The sequence below is a fragment of the Pygocentrus nattereri genome, chromosome 15 (assembly GCF_015220715.1).
Source record: "Pygocentrus nattereri isolate fPygNat1 chromosome 15, fPygNat1.pri, whole genome shotgun sequence".
Lineage (NCBI taxonomy): Eukaryota > Metazoa > Chordata > Actinopteri > Characiformes > Serrasalmidae > Pygocentrus > Pygocentrus nattereri.
Window position 1 is genome coordinate 19968247 of NC_051225.1, and position 13578 is coordinate 19981824.

The window sequence follows — 13578 nt, forward strand, 5'->3', positions numbered from 1 at the left end:
GTGGCTAATGCCCTCTGGTTTTGATTTGGTTTGCTTTAGGTGGACGCTGTCCTGCGCCGACTGTAATTGAGTCATCAGTGAGCAAGTAGCAGCGCTGGAGCCGGCCCCTTGGCTGCATCATTAATGGCCGCATGGGCCGGCGCTGGCTGCACATTGATCACTGCAGGTCTCCGGCTGTGCTGACTGCCGCTGATGAGCTATTGCAGGCGACTCCCGCCATGCCATATTTGTCACCAAAATGAGACCCCCATCCTCCATGACAATCTGAGCAGACAGGCTCGTCACGCAACCCTGTTTATCAAACAACAGCATCTTCCAAACAAGCCTGAAAACATCAACCTGTGCCACATCATCCTTTGAGGAGAGACGTATGAGAGAAGTGGCAATGGATTCAAAGGCATCTCCTCATAAAAGGCCTATGGCAGAATAAGATGGCTAAATGGCATTGCTTTGGTTATTACTGTGCACTAGAATATGCAGGGCTTGTAATCATCTCCGCTTTTGTGAAGGTAAGCATTTTACTAGTCTCCCAGGGTGCTTTTGCTGGCTGTGGAAGGAGCGTCTTTGTCTGACAAAACTGCTTTACTGTTAGCGTTAGCACTCTGATGCTGTACCAGAAGGACAGCTAAGAGGCTCTGGCATTGTTTCTCTTATCTGTCCCTCAGCTGTCACAAACCTGGTCATTACCGTGTGTCAAAGAGCGCAACTTCTCTACCGAGTTCCTCACCGTTTTCTTGCGGGCTTCGTCGAAATGACAGCTTTCAGAAGGAGTTTACCTCATGTTCTTACCCTTTCAGGTCTAGCAGCTTCTGGTTTCAATAGATATTATTTTTCTCCTCTGGCTAACATGGCAGTCTACTGCTTGCTCCAGCTTTCCTTTGTTTTCAGTTCAATTCGTGTTTCAGCATGACTCAAGAGACCTTTTCACTATGCTACTGTTTTTGATACTGTGTTTAAAAAGAGGCTTTTTTTCTCTTAAGCCAAGTAGAGCCACAATTTGTGGGCTGCAAGCTATTCACTAAACAATCCATTGATAAGAATATACCTGGCCGATTGATCTCAGCATGGCTCATGAACCATGGAAGGCCTGCTATGGTGGAGAAAGTATTTAAATCAACTCTCACACATATGTGGAAAATGTCATTATATTCCTGATCTATTCATATTGCTCCTTTATTCCAGAGGCATGATAAAGAAAGCCAATATTTGTAGCAGCAGGCTTAACCCGGTTATTTTCCCATTAGTCATCATGACAGCTGCTGGATATAATGCTCTTTATTATGAGAGGTTTCCATGTCTCGCATTCTCTATTAAAATTCAAGTGTCTGGTTTACATTTGTCTCGTATTTCCATCACGAGTGCTATCCATCCATCTTCCGAGCAGATATACCTCCGCCAGTTTACTGATCCATCCTGGTCCGGCTCCTGCATCCGTGAGGCTTGTTTTGGAGTTTATTTCAAACTGTTGCAGTGCTATTGATTTGTGGCCTGACCCCTGCCTTGAACTCTGCACATGGGCAGTTTAGTCCCATAAAGGCTGTAGGATTCAAGTCCTAGAAAAGCACATTGGATACCCCAGCTTATACTGTCTGCCGTGATCCTCTGCAGTCAGAGAAAGGTCCCTTCTGAACTGCTCCCAGTGCTTCTCTCAGCTCACTTCCAACACCAGCTATGTCTTATTTATTTATTTAGCCTGGCAGAGTTAGAAGGAAGAGAGTGCAGGTGTAGCATCAGAGAAAACTGAAGTAGAAAAAGGTGAGGAGCGAGGGTATTGCTCTGACAGAGACAGAGAAATGGAGAGAGTGAGAGCGAGTGAGGGAGAAATGGACAATGAGAGCAAGAAAGAAATAGAGAGAAGAAAATGGAGAGAGGGATGGAAGTAGAAATAGTATTGGAAGTAGTAATAGCATAAAGAGAGAAATAGAAGTAGTAGTAGCAGAGAGAGAGACATGGAAGTAGTAGTAGCAGAGAGAGAGACATGGAAGTAGTAGTAGCAGAGAGAGAGAAATGGAAGTAGTGGTAGCAGAGAGAGACATGGAAGTAGTAGTAGCAGAGAGAGAGACATAGAAGTAGTAGTAGCAGAGAGAGAGACATGGAAGTAGTAGTAGCAGGGAGAGAGACATGGAAGTAGTAGTAGCAGGGAGAGAGACATGGAAGTAGTAGTAGCAGAGAGAAAGACATGGAAGTAGTAGTAGCAGGGAGAGAGAGAGAGACATGGAAGTAGTAGTAGCAGAGAGAGAGAGAGAGACATGGAAGTAGTAGTAGCAGAGAGAGAGAAATGGAAGTAGTAGTAGCAGGGAGAGAGAACTGGAAGTAGTAGTAGCAGAGAGAGGAAAGGAAGTAGTAGTAGCAGAGAGAGGAAAGGAAGTAGTAGTAGCAGAGAGAGAGAAACGGAAGTAGTAGTAGCAGAGAGAGAGAAATGGAAGTAGTAGTAGCAGAGAGAGAGACATGGAAGTAGTAGTAGCAGAGAGAGAGACATGGAAGTAGTAGTAGCAGAGAGAGAGACATGGAAGTAGTAGTAGCAGGGAGAGAGAACTGGAAGTAGTAGTAGCAGAGAGAGAGAACTGGAAGTAGTAGTAGCAGAGAGAGAGAAATGGAAGTAATAGTAGCAGAGAGAGAGAAACGGAAGTAGTAGTAGCAGAGAGAGAGAAATGGAAGTAGTAGTAGCAGAGAGAGAGACATGGAAGTAGTAGTAGCAGAGAGAGAGACATGGAAGTAGTAGTAACAGGGAGAGAGAACTGGAAGTAGTAGTAGCAGAGAGAGAGAAATGGAAGTAGTAGTAGCAGAGAGAGAGACATGGAAGTAGTAGTAGCAGAGAGAGAGACATGGAAGTAGTAGTAGCAGGGAGAGAGAACTGGAAGTAGTAGTAGCAGAGAGAGAGAAATGGAAGTAGAAGTAGCAGAGAGAGTGAGATAGAGATGGAAATACTAAAGAGAGATGAAAGTAGAAGTATAGAGAGATATGGAAGTAGTAGCAGAGAGAAAGAAACAAAGAAAGACAGAGGGGAAGGAATGGAAGTAGTAGTTGGAAATAGAAATAGAATGAAAGAAGTGTATGATGAAGAATGGAAGTAGAGAGAGAGAGAGAGAAATGGAAGTAGTAGTAGCAGAGAGAGAGAAATGGAAGTAGTAGTAGCAGGGAGAGAGAAATGGAAGTAGTAGTAGCAGAGAGAGAGAAATTGAAGTAATAGTAGCAGAGAGAGAGAAATTGAAGTAGTAGTAGCAGAGAGAGAGAAAGGGAAGTAGTAGTAGCAGAGAGAGAGAAATGGAAGTAGTAGTAGCAGAGAGAGAGAAATGGAAGTAGTAGTAGCAGAGAGAGAGACATGGAAGTAGTAGTAGCAGAGAGAGGAAAGGAAGTAGTAGTAGCAGAGAGAGGAAAGGAAGTAGTAGTAGCAGAGAGAGAGAGAAACGGAAGTAGTAGTAGCAGAGAGAGAGAAATGGAAGTAGTAGTAGCAGAGAGAGAGACATGGAAGTAGTAGTAGCAGAGAGAGAGAAATGGAAGTAGTAGTAGCAGAGAGAGAGAAATGGAAGTAGTAGTAGCAGAGAGAGAGAAATGGAAGTAGTAGTAGCAGAGAGAGAGACATGGAAGTAGTAGTAGCAGAGAGATAGAAATGGAAGTAGTAGTAGCAGAGAGATAGAAATGGAAGTAGTAGTAGCAGAGAGAGAGAATTGGAAGTAGTAGTAGCAGAGAGATAGAAATGGAAGTAGTAGTAGCAGAGAGAGAGAACTGGAAGTAGTAGTAGCAGAGAGAGAGAAATGGAAGTAGTAGTAGCAGAGAGAGAGAAAGGGAAGTAGTAGTAGCAGGGAGAGAGAAATGGAAGTAGTAGTAGCAGAGAGAGAGAAAGGGAAGTAGTAGTAGCAGAGAGAGAGAAACGGAAGTAGTAGTAGCAGAGAGAGAGAAATGGAAGTAGTAGTAGCAGAGAGAGAGACATGGAAGTAGTAGTAGCAGAGAGAGAGAAATGGAAGTAGTAGTAGCAGAGAGAGAGACATGGAAGTAGTAGTAGCAGAGAGATAGAAATGGAAGTAGTAGTAGCAGAGAGAGAGAATTGGAAGTAGTAGTAGCAGAGAGATAGAAATGGAAGTAGTAGTAGCAGAGAGAGAGAACTGGAAGTAGTAGTAGCAGAGAGAGAGAAATGGAAGTAGTAGTAGCAGAGAGAGAGAAACGGAAGTAGTAGTAGCAGAGAGAGAGAAAGGGAAGTAGTAGTAGCAGGGAGAGAGAAATGGAAGTAGTAGTAGCAGAGAGAGAGAACTGGAAGTAGTAGTAGCAGAGAGAGAGAAAGGGAAGTAGTAGTAGCAGAGAGAGAGAAATGGAAGTAGTAGTAGCAGAGAGAGAGAAAGGGAAGTAGTAGTAGCAGAGAGAGAGAAACGGAAGTAGTAGTAGCAGAGCGAGAGAAATGGAAGTAGTAGTAGCAGAGAGAGAGACATGGAAGTAGTAGTAGCAGAGAGAGAGACATGGAAGTAGTAGTAGCAGAGAGAGAGAAATGGAAGTAGTAGTAGCAGAGAGAGAGACATGGAAGTAGTAGTAGCAGAGAGATAGAAATGGAAGTAGTAGTAGCAGAGAGAGAGAATTGGAAGTAGTAGTAGCAGAGAGATAGAAATGGAAGTAGTAGTAGCAGAGAGAGAGAAATGGAAGTAGTAGTAGCAGAGAGAGAGAAACGGAAGTAGTAGTAGCAGGGAGAGAGAAACGGAAGTAGTAGTAGCAGAGAGAGAGAGAAATGGAAGTAGTAGTAGCAGAGAGAGAGAACTGGAAGTAGTAGTAGCAGAGAGAGAGAAAGGGAAGTAGTAGTAGCAGGGAGAGAGAAATGGAAGTAGTAGTAGCAGAGAGAGAGAAAGGGAAGTAGTAGTAGCAGAGAGAGAGAAATGGAAGTAATAGTAGCAGAGAGAGAGACATGGAAGTAGTAGTAGCAGAGAGAGAGACATGGAAGTAGTAGTAGCAGAGAGAGAGAGAAATGGAAGTAGTAGTAGCAGAGAGAGAGAAAGGGAAGTAGTAGTAGCAGGGAGAGAGAAATGGAAGTAGTAGTAGCAGAGAGAGAGAAACGGAAGTAGTAGTAGCAGGGAGACAGAAACGGAAGTAGTAGTAGCAGAGAGAGAGAGAAATGGAAGTAGTAGTAGCAGAGAGAGAGAACTGGAAGTAGTAGTAGCAGAGAGAGAGAAAGGGAAGTAGTAGTAGCAGGGAGAGAGAAATGGAAGTAGTAGTAGCAGAGAGAGAGAAAGGGAAGTAGTAGTAGCAGAGAGAGAGAAATGGAAGTAATAGTAGCAGAGAGAGAGAAATGGAAGTAGTAGTAGCAGAGAGATAGAAATGGAAGTAGTAGCAGCAGAGAGAGAGAAATGGAAGTAGTAGTAGCAGAGAGAGAGAACTGGAAGTAGTAGTAGCAGAGAGAGAGAACTGGAAGTAGTAGTAGCAGAGAGAGAGAAATGGAAGTAGTAGTAGCAGAGAGAGAGAACTGGAAGTAGTAGTAGCAGAGAGAGAGAAAGGGAAGTAGTAGTAGCAGGGAGAGAGAAATGGAAGTAGTAGTAGCAGAGAGAGAGAAAGGGAAGTAGTAGTAGCAGGGAGAGAGAAATGGAAGTAGTAGTAGCAGAGAGAGAGAAAGGGAAGTAGTAGTAGCAGGGAGAGAGAAATGGAAGTAGTAGTAGCAGAGAGAGAGAAAGGGAAGTAGTAGTAGCAGGGAGAGAGAAATGGAAGTAGTAGTAGCAGAGAGAGAGAAAGGGAAGTAGTAGTAGCAGGGAGAGAGAAATGGAAGTAGTAGTAGCAGAGAGAGAGAAAGGGAAGTAGTAGTAGCAGGGAGAGAGAAATGGAAGTAGTAGTAGTAGTTCCTTGATTGACTTCGTAGTTGTGTCATCGGATTTGCGACCATGTGTTTTGGACACCCGAGTGAAGAGAGGAGTGGAGCTGTCAACTGATCACCACCTAGTGGTGAGTTGGATCAGATGATGAGTGAAAATACTGGACAGACCTGGCAGACCAGGTCTGTGAGGGAGGCCGGTGACATCGAGTCCGAGTGGGCCCTGCTCCGTGCCTCCATTGTCGATGCAGTGGATCAGAGCTGTGGCCGCAAGATCATAGGTGCCTGTCGTGGCTCACCAACGATCCTTCCCCAGAGGAGGCACCGAGGGCCCGTCCATCACTCAGGCTGAGGTAGGCAAGGTGGTTGGAAAACTCCTTGGTGGCAGAATTCCTGAGGGTTCTGGATGTTGTAGGGCTCTTCTTGGCTGGCACGCCTCTGCAACATCGCGTGGACAACTGGGGCAGTCCCCCTGGAATGGCAGACCAGGGTGGTGGTCCATCTTTTTAAGAAAGGAGACCGGAGGGTGTGTTCCAACTACTGGGGGATCACACTTCTCAGCCTACCCTGTAAGGTCTACGCAGGGGTACTGGAGAAGAGAGTCTGACCGATAGTTGAATCTCAGCTATGAGAGGAACAATGTGGGTTTTCATCCAGGTCGTGGAACACTGGACCAGCTTTTTATCCTCACCAGGGTCCTGGAGGGTGCGTGGGAGTTCGCCCAACCAGTCTACATGTGTTTTGTGGAATTGGACAATCTGCTTTTTGCGGATGATGTGGTCCTGTTGGCTTCATCAGGCTGGGGCCTCCAGCTCTCTCTGGACCAGTTTGCAGCAGAGTGTGAGAACGAGATCGCGGATACAAGCAGCTGAAATTAGCTTTCTGCGCAGGGTCGATGGGCTCTCCCTTGGAGATAGGGTGAGAAAATCGGTGATTCGGGAGAGGCTCGGAGTAGAGCCACTGCTCCTCCACGTTGAGAGAAGCCAGTTGAGGTGGTTCGGGCATCTGGTAAGGATGGCCTCTGGATGCCTTCCCTAGGGAGGTGTTCCAGACATGTCTGATGGGGAGGAGACCCCGGGGAAGACCCAGGACACGTTGGAGGGTTTATATCTCTCGACTGTCTTGGGAATGCCTCTTTACCCCCCCGGAAGAGCTGGAGCATGTGGCAGGGGAGAGGAAGGCCTGGGCCTCTTTGCTTAGGCTGCTGCCCCCGCGACCCGGACCCGGATAAGTGGTTGAGGATGGATGGATGGATAGCAGAGAGATAGAAATGGAAGTAGTATCAGAGAGAGAGAGAAATGGAAGTAGTAATAGTAAAGAGAGAGAAATGGAAGTAGTAGTCGCAGAGAGAGAAATGGAAGTACAAGTAGCAGAGAGAGTGAGATAGAGATGGAAATACTAAAGAGAGATGAAAGTGGAAGTATAGAGAGATATGGAAGTAGTAGCAGAGAGAAAGAAACAAAGAAAGACAGAGGGGAAGGAATGGAAGTAGTAGTTGGAAAGAGAAATAGAATGAAAGAAGTGTATGATGAAGAATGGAAGTAGAGAGAGAGAGAGAGAGAGATGGAAGTGGAAGTAGAAGAGAGATGGAAGTAGCAAGGAGAGAAAGAGAGAGCGAAAGACAAAGAGGGAGCCCTTTTGGGGCGATCTCATCCATCACAGTCCGACTTTGTCATTAATATGCTGCAGCTGCATGCTGATGCTTGGCATTGACCCATTTTCTCTTTCGAAGTTTCACCGGGAGATAGCGGGAGAGGAGCAGGTTTGAGGATAATCCGCTTTCGTGCGGAACACCCAGCTACTGGGGCTAAAGAGGGGCTGTCTGGCAGACCGGCTGCTGCTTTGCACATGGGCCAAGAAAAGAGCCACTTGTGTCCTATGATAATGACTTCTCTTTGACCACTGGACTGTGATTATGTAAGCTGCGGGGGCATGGTGACACTGAGTGCGTCTGTCCTCCAAGAATAATAACAACACGAACCAAAGTCATCTGTCGTACAACCCCTGCTGCCTACCCCCCCTTACACAGAGGCATTTTACCCAACCAGAAGATGGCAGAGGCTGGGAAAGTATAACACAAAAACAAAAATCCTGTCATCAGAAGTGATGTTTTATTGTGATTACATGCCTGGATACTGGGAGTAGATGTAAAATAGCTGGTTACCTTGGGGATCTGCTGCACATGGAATTCAAGACGAGTCTGAGAAAGCGCTCGTGAGGAGCTGGTGTGCTTCTTATACATAAGCAGCGCATGACTCTTAAGAAACCAAAGCATAATTGTCCAACCATAATTTTTTAACCTGCATAGGTTGCTCTTTATAGTGTTTGGAGGGAAACATGTACATGACTGTAGATCGTTTTTAGCACTTTCTGCACTGAGAAAGTCCTGTACATACTAATTTTAACTCAGACACTACCACTTTGTGCTCATAACCTATACAAAACAGAGAATTATCCACCAGCGTTATTAAAACTCCCTGTTCTTGGAGCTAAGATTAATCAGGAGGTATTAAGCAGGTGTAGGAGCTCTTAATGCATTATCGTATAAATCATGTACTATATTTACCCCCACACAAGGGAAATAATCACATCTGATCTTATGTTCATTAAGCAGGGTTTCTGGAACAACTTTACAGTGTTTATTCATTTGTTTTATTCATTATCTCTATCATCCAAAGAGGGAATAGTCTCTGGTCTCAGAGAGCGAGAGATCCCTTGTGAAAATGGAGAATTTGTTTCTTATTCTCTCTCGCTCTCTCTCGCTCTCTCTCTCGCTCTCTCTTGTACAGGTGTTGGGCAGTGTTAGAGATTGTTCCCCAGATGGCTGTCGAGTCCGTCCTGGAGGAGAGGCCCTTAAATACCAGCGTGGTCCGGATGGAGACCACTCTACCGACACACACATTTATCTACTCCAACATCTCCCTGGAGGAGTAAGTGTACACACACTTGCTTGCACACATACCCACACACACAGAGGGAGCATATCGTGCACACACACCTTCACCAGTCTCGCTCATAAAGTGGGGCGGACGTGTCATGGCTTCTCTTTCATGTTGTTCCTATGGTTAGCATTGATTAGGTGCCTAATGCTGTCTGAAATAGGCCACTCACTGCATTCCCTTTCTCTCGGTCATTCTACACACAATGGAGTAGTTGATGAAATATACCATACGTTTCTGCGGAATAAATAAAAATGCTCCAAGAAGTTGGGGGAAACAGTTGATGACAGTGCTTCTAGCTGTTTGTGGTATTAAATGTGAAAGGTGAGGCTGCTGAGGAATCATAGTTTTCTTCCCATTTTTTAGCTGTCTGAATCAGTTATGGATCAATAAAACAGCATGTAATAAAGAGCAACTCCAGACAGTCAGATTCTAAAAAGATTTACTGTAGCTGGAGCAAGTAGGCAGGCAACTTTGTGCGGGTGGTGTTAATAAAATTCATTATCACACTTTTTAAACATGTTTTCAAACAGTTTACATTGAAACACTTAATTAACCCAAGAACTGCTACTCAATGCTGTTTTTTTATGTTTTCTTCTCTGATTGTTACACCTAAGAACCCTTACACAGTTTTGTAAATGTTAAAGGGGAATTCCATAGATTTTTCAGTTTTTCCTTTGCATAATTCAGTAATTATGTGAATAAGAAACTATGTTTGCACACAGACGATCACATTTAACCCATCCTTGCACTGAAACACCCACACACACTAGGGGGCAGTGAGCACATTTGCCCGAAGTGGTGGTCAGCCCTATTCACCGCGCCTAGGAAGCAGTTGGGGTGTCTTGCTCAAGAGCACTTTGGTTGGCCAAGGGGATCGAACCAGCCACCTCGCCAACATGCAACATGAGCAGTGAACGTCATCTGTGATTTGATGTGTAATAAGAAAGGTAAAGTAGTGGTAAAACATTTTATTTAGGGACTCATTTGTCTTGCAGCACCTTGCATCTGCCTCTCCACCGTGAACAGATTTTGAGAAATACTCTCCAGGGCAAAGCGTTACCTCAAAGCTATGATAAAACTGTCATGTCTCAGGAGTCAGGCTGCATGCTTATTTAATATTTCATGTAATAACCTTCTGTGAGGGAGATTTTAGAGACGTTAAGCTCTTCAGATGTCTGGCTCCTACAACTGTGAACAATTCTGCATCTCTACAATTTAATTATATAGCATTATTTTAAAAATCAGTGGACCGCCCCTCTAATCAGACAGAAATCAGATTTCAAACAAGGAAATTTTTAAATTAAAATGCAATAAAAGAGAGAGACAAAAAAAGTTGGGAAAATGAGTGGAGACACATAACGAGTGCTGATGCTTCCAACAGGTTACAATTAAGTAGGTACTCCATGTCATAGAAAATCAGATATTCCATATTATTTTTAAAATAAAAGAGTTTGATGTAGAGTGTAAACATTGTTAAAGCTTTAATAGGTACCATTCTCCAGTCCATATACGGAAACTGGGCTACAAAATCAGTCAGTTTCAAATTCACTGTAAACCAGCATATGTACACATACCTGCCTGTTCAGCCCTCAGCAGTTAGCCCCACTCATTCACACTAAAGCTACAAAGTGTGTTTCAGCCTGGACCACTTTTTGAATGAGGCATAATACACCATGGTCACTCAGAACAGAGGTCATGTATCAGTTTTAAGTGCACAGTAACAGAAACAGCCTGTTTCTAATGGGTAAAGAGAGGTTGTGAAATGGTCATGTAAAAATGAATTCTGACCATTTTTCAGTGAGAACGAGTGCTGCACCGGCTAGAGTTGAAATTAAAAATGATATAAATCCTAACAGCACTCTCCACCACCATCATCAAAACACCAAATGATGGAATATCCTCTGGAATAATGGTATTCTATCCCTCCAGTACAGTTGCAGAGACCTGTAGAATCTAAGTCAAGGTACAGTGAAGCTGTTCTGGTCATTTGTGGTGGCCCAACATCTTATTAAGGCACTTTATATTGGTTTGCATTTAATTTGACACCCATATGTACATTACAGTTAATAATCCTCAAACACACACACACACACAAACACACACACACACACACACACACACACACAGACACGCACTGTTATAAACAATATAATGTATCAGCACTAGCCATGGAAATGTAAACATGAACAGCATGTACAGGCTGCTACACAGCCTATGAGATATGACACTAAACTAACCAGTTTATTACACAACAGGATATTCCTCAAGTGCTCTTTTGTTTCCATTGATGGTCTAATGTAAATGACAAGATTCCAGATGTTCAGGACCATAGTGGCCCACCCCCAAAGGAATATAAGACTGGGAAAAGTGAACTAATCAATTTTTAGTGCCACAGATACTGTAAGGTTGTGCGTATGTTAATTTATCTTAGTAAACTAGGGCTATAAAATACATTGTCTGATAATTGCTATCACAACATGGACCTTCACAGTACTGATATTGTAGAAGTGTCCAATATCTAAAGGAGCCTCTAACCAATAACTGAATGTTTCCTGACCAGTCCCAGATGTTTTTGGGTGTTTGGATGAATCAAGCTTCTGTTCTAGTATGTTTTTAATGTATCCTTACTAACTTTGACTCATCACTTAGAAGTGCGTCACGCTACAAGTGGCTAAAAGCAGCACAAGGAGAGAACATATTTAAACATATTTACACATAGACAGAGCCTTATTTTAGCCTCACCCCTGCATTTTAAAGCAGGAAGCGAGACTCTATGTCTCCCTGTCCCTCATGGCCACACGGTAAGCAGTTAGAACTCCCATTGTTTTCAAGTAAATGTAGACCAAAGTCTGAAAATGTATGTGTAACATTAAGAATTGTCACTACATAAACACATATTTTCTGCAGTTAAGTTGATTTTTTTCTATTTTGGTGAAAATTATTATGACTTAATGAGTGTACAACAGTTCTAAGCTGTGTTTGTTAGTCATATACTGGCTATCAATGCTCAAAATTACTTAAACTTGTCACTACCGAGACATTTAATAAAGTTGCGGTAGTGTTATGATTGTTTTGTTAGTGACAAAATGATTTTAGTCCAAAGTCCAAGTCAGTTAAAAGTCTGAAATGTGTTTCATGTCTGCCTTTTCATGTCTAACGAGTTCGATAGAATGATCCAAATACAGTATATAGCAGTATAGGCAACATGGGATTTTGTGCGTCATGCAGCTTTAACTAAAATATTAAACTACTCCCTTAAATCTCTAAAGACATTTTTCCATTACTAGAATGATGATAAATAATTTTATGTGGGTAAATTTTACAGCTTACATAATTCCCTAAGGGTCATTGACTTTGATATTTGGTGTGAGAGTTTTGCATCTTACCCCCCTTCCCCACTATAAATATTTCCTTACCCAGCTGGACACCTTCACACTCTGTACCTTCATGCAGTTGCCATATGTCCAGAACGGCACACGTTCCTCGAGCGCTGTCATCACTGTAGCACAGAATGCTCAAACACTCTGCACTGAAACAGACAGACCCTTAAATCAACTCTGCCCCATGTGAAATGGGAAGCAGTCTATGAATGCCAGCTCCTCCCTTAGGCTTCCGCAGTCTTAGACAAGGCATGAATAGTGTTTTAAGATCTGATTTTATTTTTCCTGAATAATCCAGGGTAGTCCTAAAGGATTGGTTGGATAACATTAATATTTATAGTAATGTGGAATAAAATGATTGCATTTGACCGTTTGAATATCTCCAGTTCTTCTCTCTTTGATGTAATATCAGTCTTTTATATAAGGCTTTTCTGACATTGGTCTGATTAATCCCATAAGTCGACTTAAGCATTAGAACGGTTAGAGTTTTTTTTTTGTTTTTGTTTTTCACAAAGCCCCACTCAATATGCCTAGTTAGTCATTTGCCTTCTGATTATTGTCAGATTTTAAATGGAGTCCCTGCCATGTCAGGGGTATAATTAGCTATACTATTCAGGTACGGTGTGTTCGTGTTGATGCATCAATCACATTTTTAAAAACACATCATCAAATGGGAAAATTGAAAACAAGCTCTTAAATCTAAATGGCACTTCTATGCTTTTTTTGTTTTGTTTTTTAAACCACAAAAACAAGTTTCTATTATATGCAAAATGAAACAGATTCTCATGTCAATGTTGTGACAGTTGTTTGATTTAGATGTCTGTGCAGTCTTGATTTTTAAACATGTGCATGTTTTCTTGATAGCGACAGGTGCTGTCCATGGTTATGAGATGAAAAAAAAATGGCTGGACCAGTTGTTTGGGGTTGCACAGAGCAACAGTGCCCCCTGCTGTTTAAAGGGGGTATTGCTAGACCTTAGGAAAACAGTAAATGGACTCACGAATGTCAGACAGTCCTGTTCTAACATCGCTAGATGTTTTATTCACCCACTCAAAGCATACTGACTAACTTTATTATCGATTATCTAAAATGATCTCATTTTCACAATATCTACAAAGCAGATATGATGAAGCTGATTTTGCTGTATTGTATTGGGCATACAAAATGATGTTTAGAAGGCTTGCTGACTTTTTTTAGTGTGTAAAACTGGGTGTTGAGTGTTCGTCTGCCACTTGTTTTGACAGTGCACTCCCACCTTGGTCTGTGACCATGCGTGCCAGTGACAGATGATATCTCTCTCTCTTTCACTCTTTCTCTCTCTCTTTCACTCTTTCTCTCTCTCACTCTCTCAGCACCAAGCCTGTAGCTCACTAATGAGGAATAGCAGCCCCGCTGGGCAGCTGTGTTTAGAGGGATTGACTCACCTTCACTAAGGGATTTAGAGGGATTACATTGCCACATCCAAATCCAAATT

General features: G+C 42.9%; 1 protein-coding gene across 3 annotated transcripts in view; it reads left to right on the forward strand.

Annotated features, from left to right (window-relative positions):
- si:ch211-51h4.2 overlaps window positions 1-13578 on the forward strand; it is a 162275-nt gene that overhangs the window by 101706 nt on the left and 46991 nt on the right. For all 3 annotated transcript variants that reach the window (XM_037545287.1, XM_017722588.2, XM_037545288.1), the window contains exon 12: window positions 8572-8712. In XM_037545287.1, the coding sequence (XP_037401184.1) occupies window positions 8572-8712 (141 nt within the window). The remainder of the gene's footprint in view (window positions 1-8571; window positions 8713-13578) is intronic.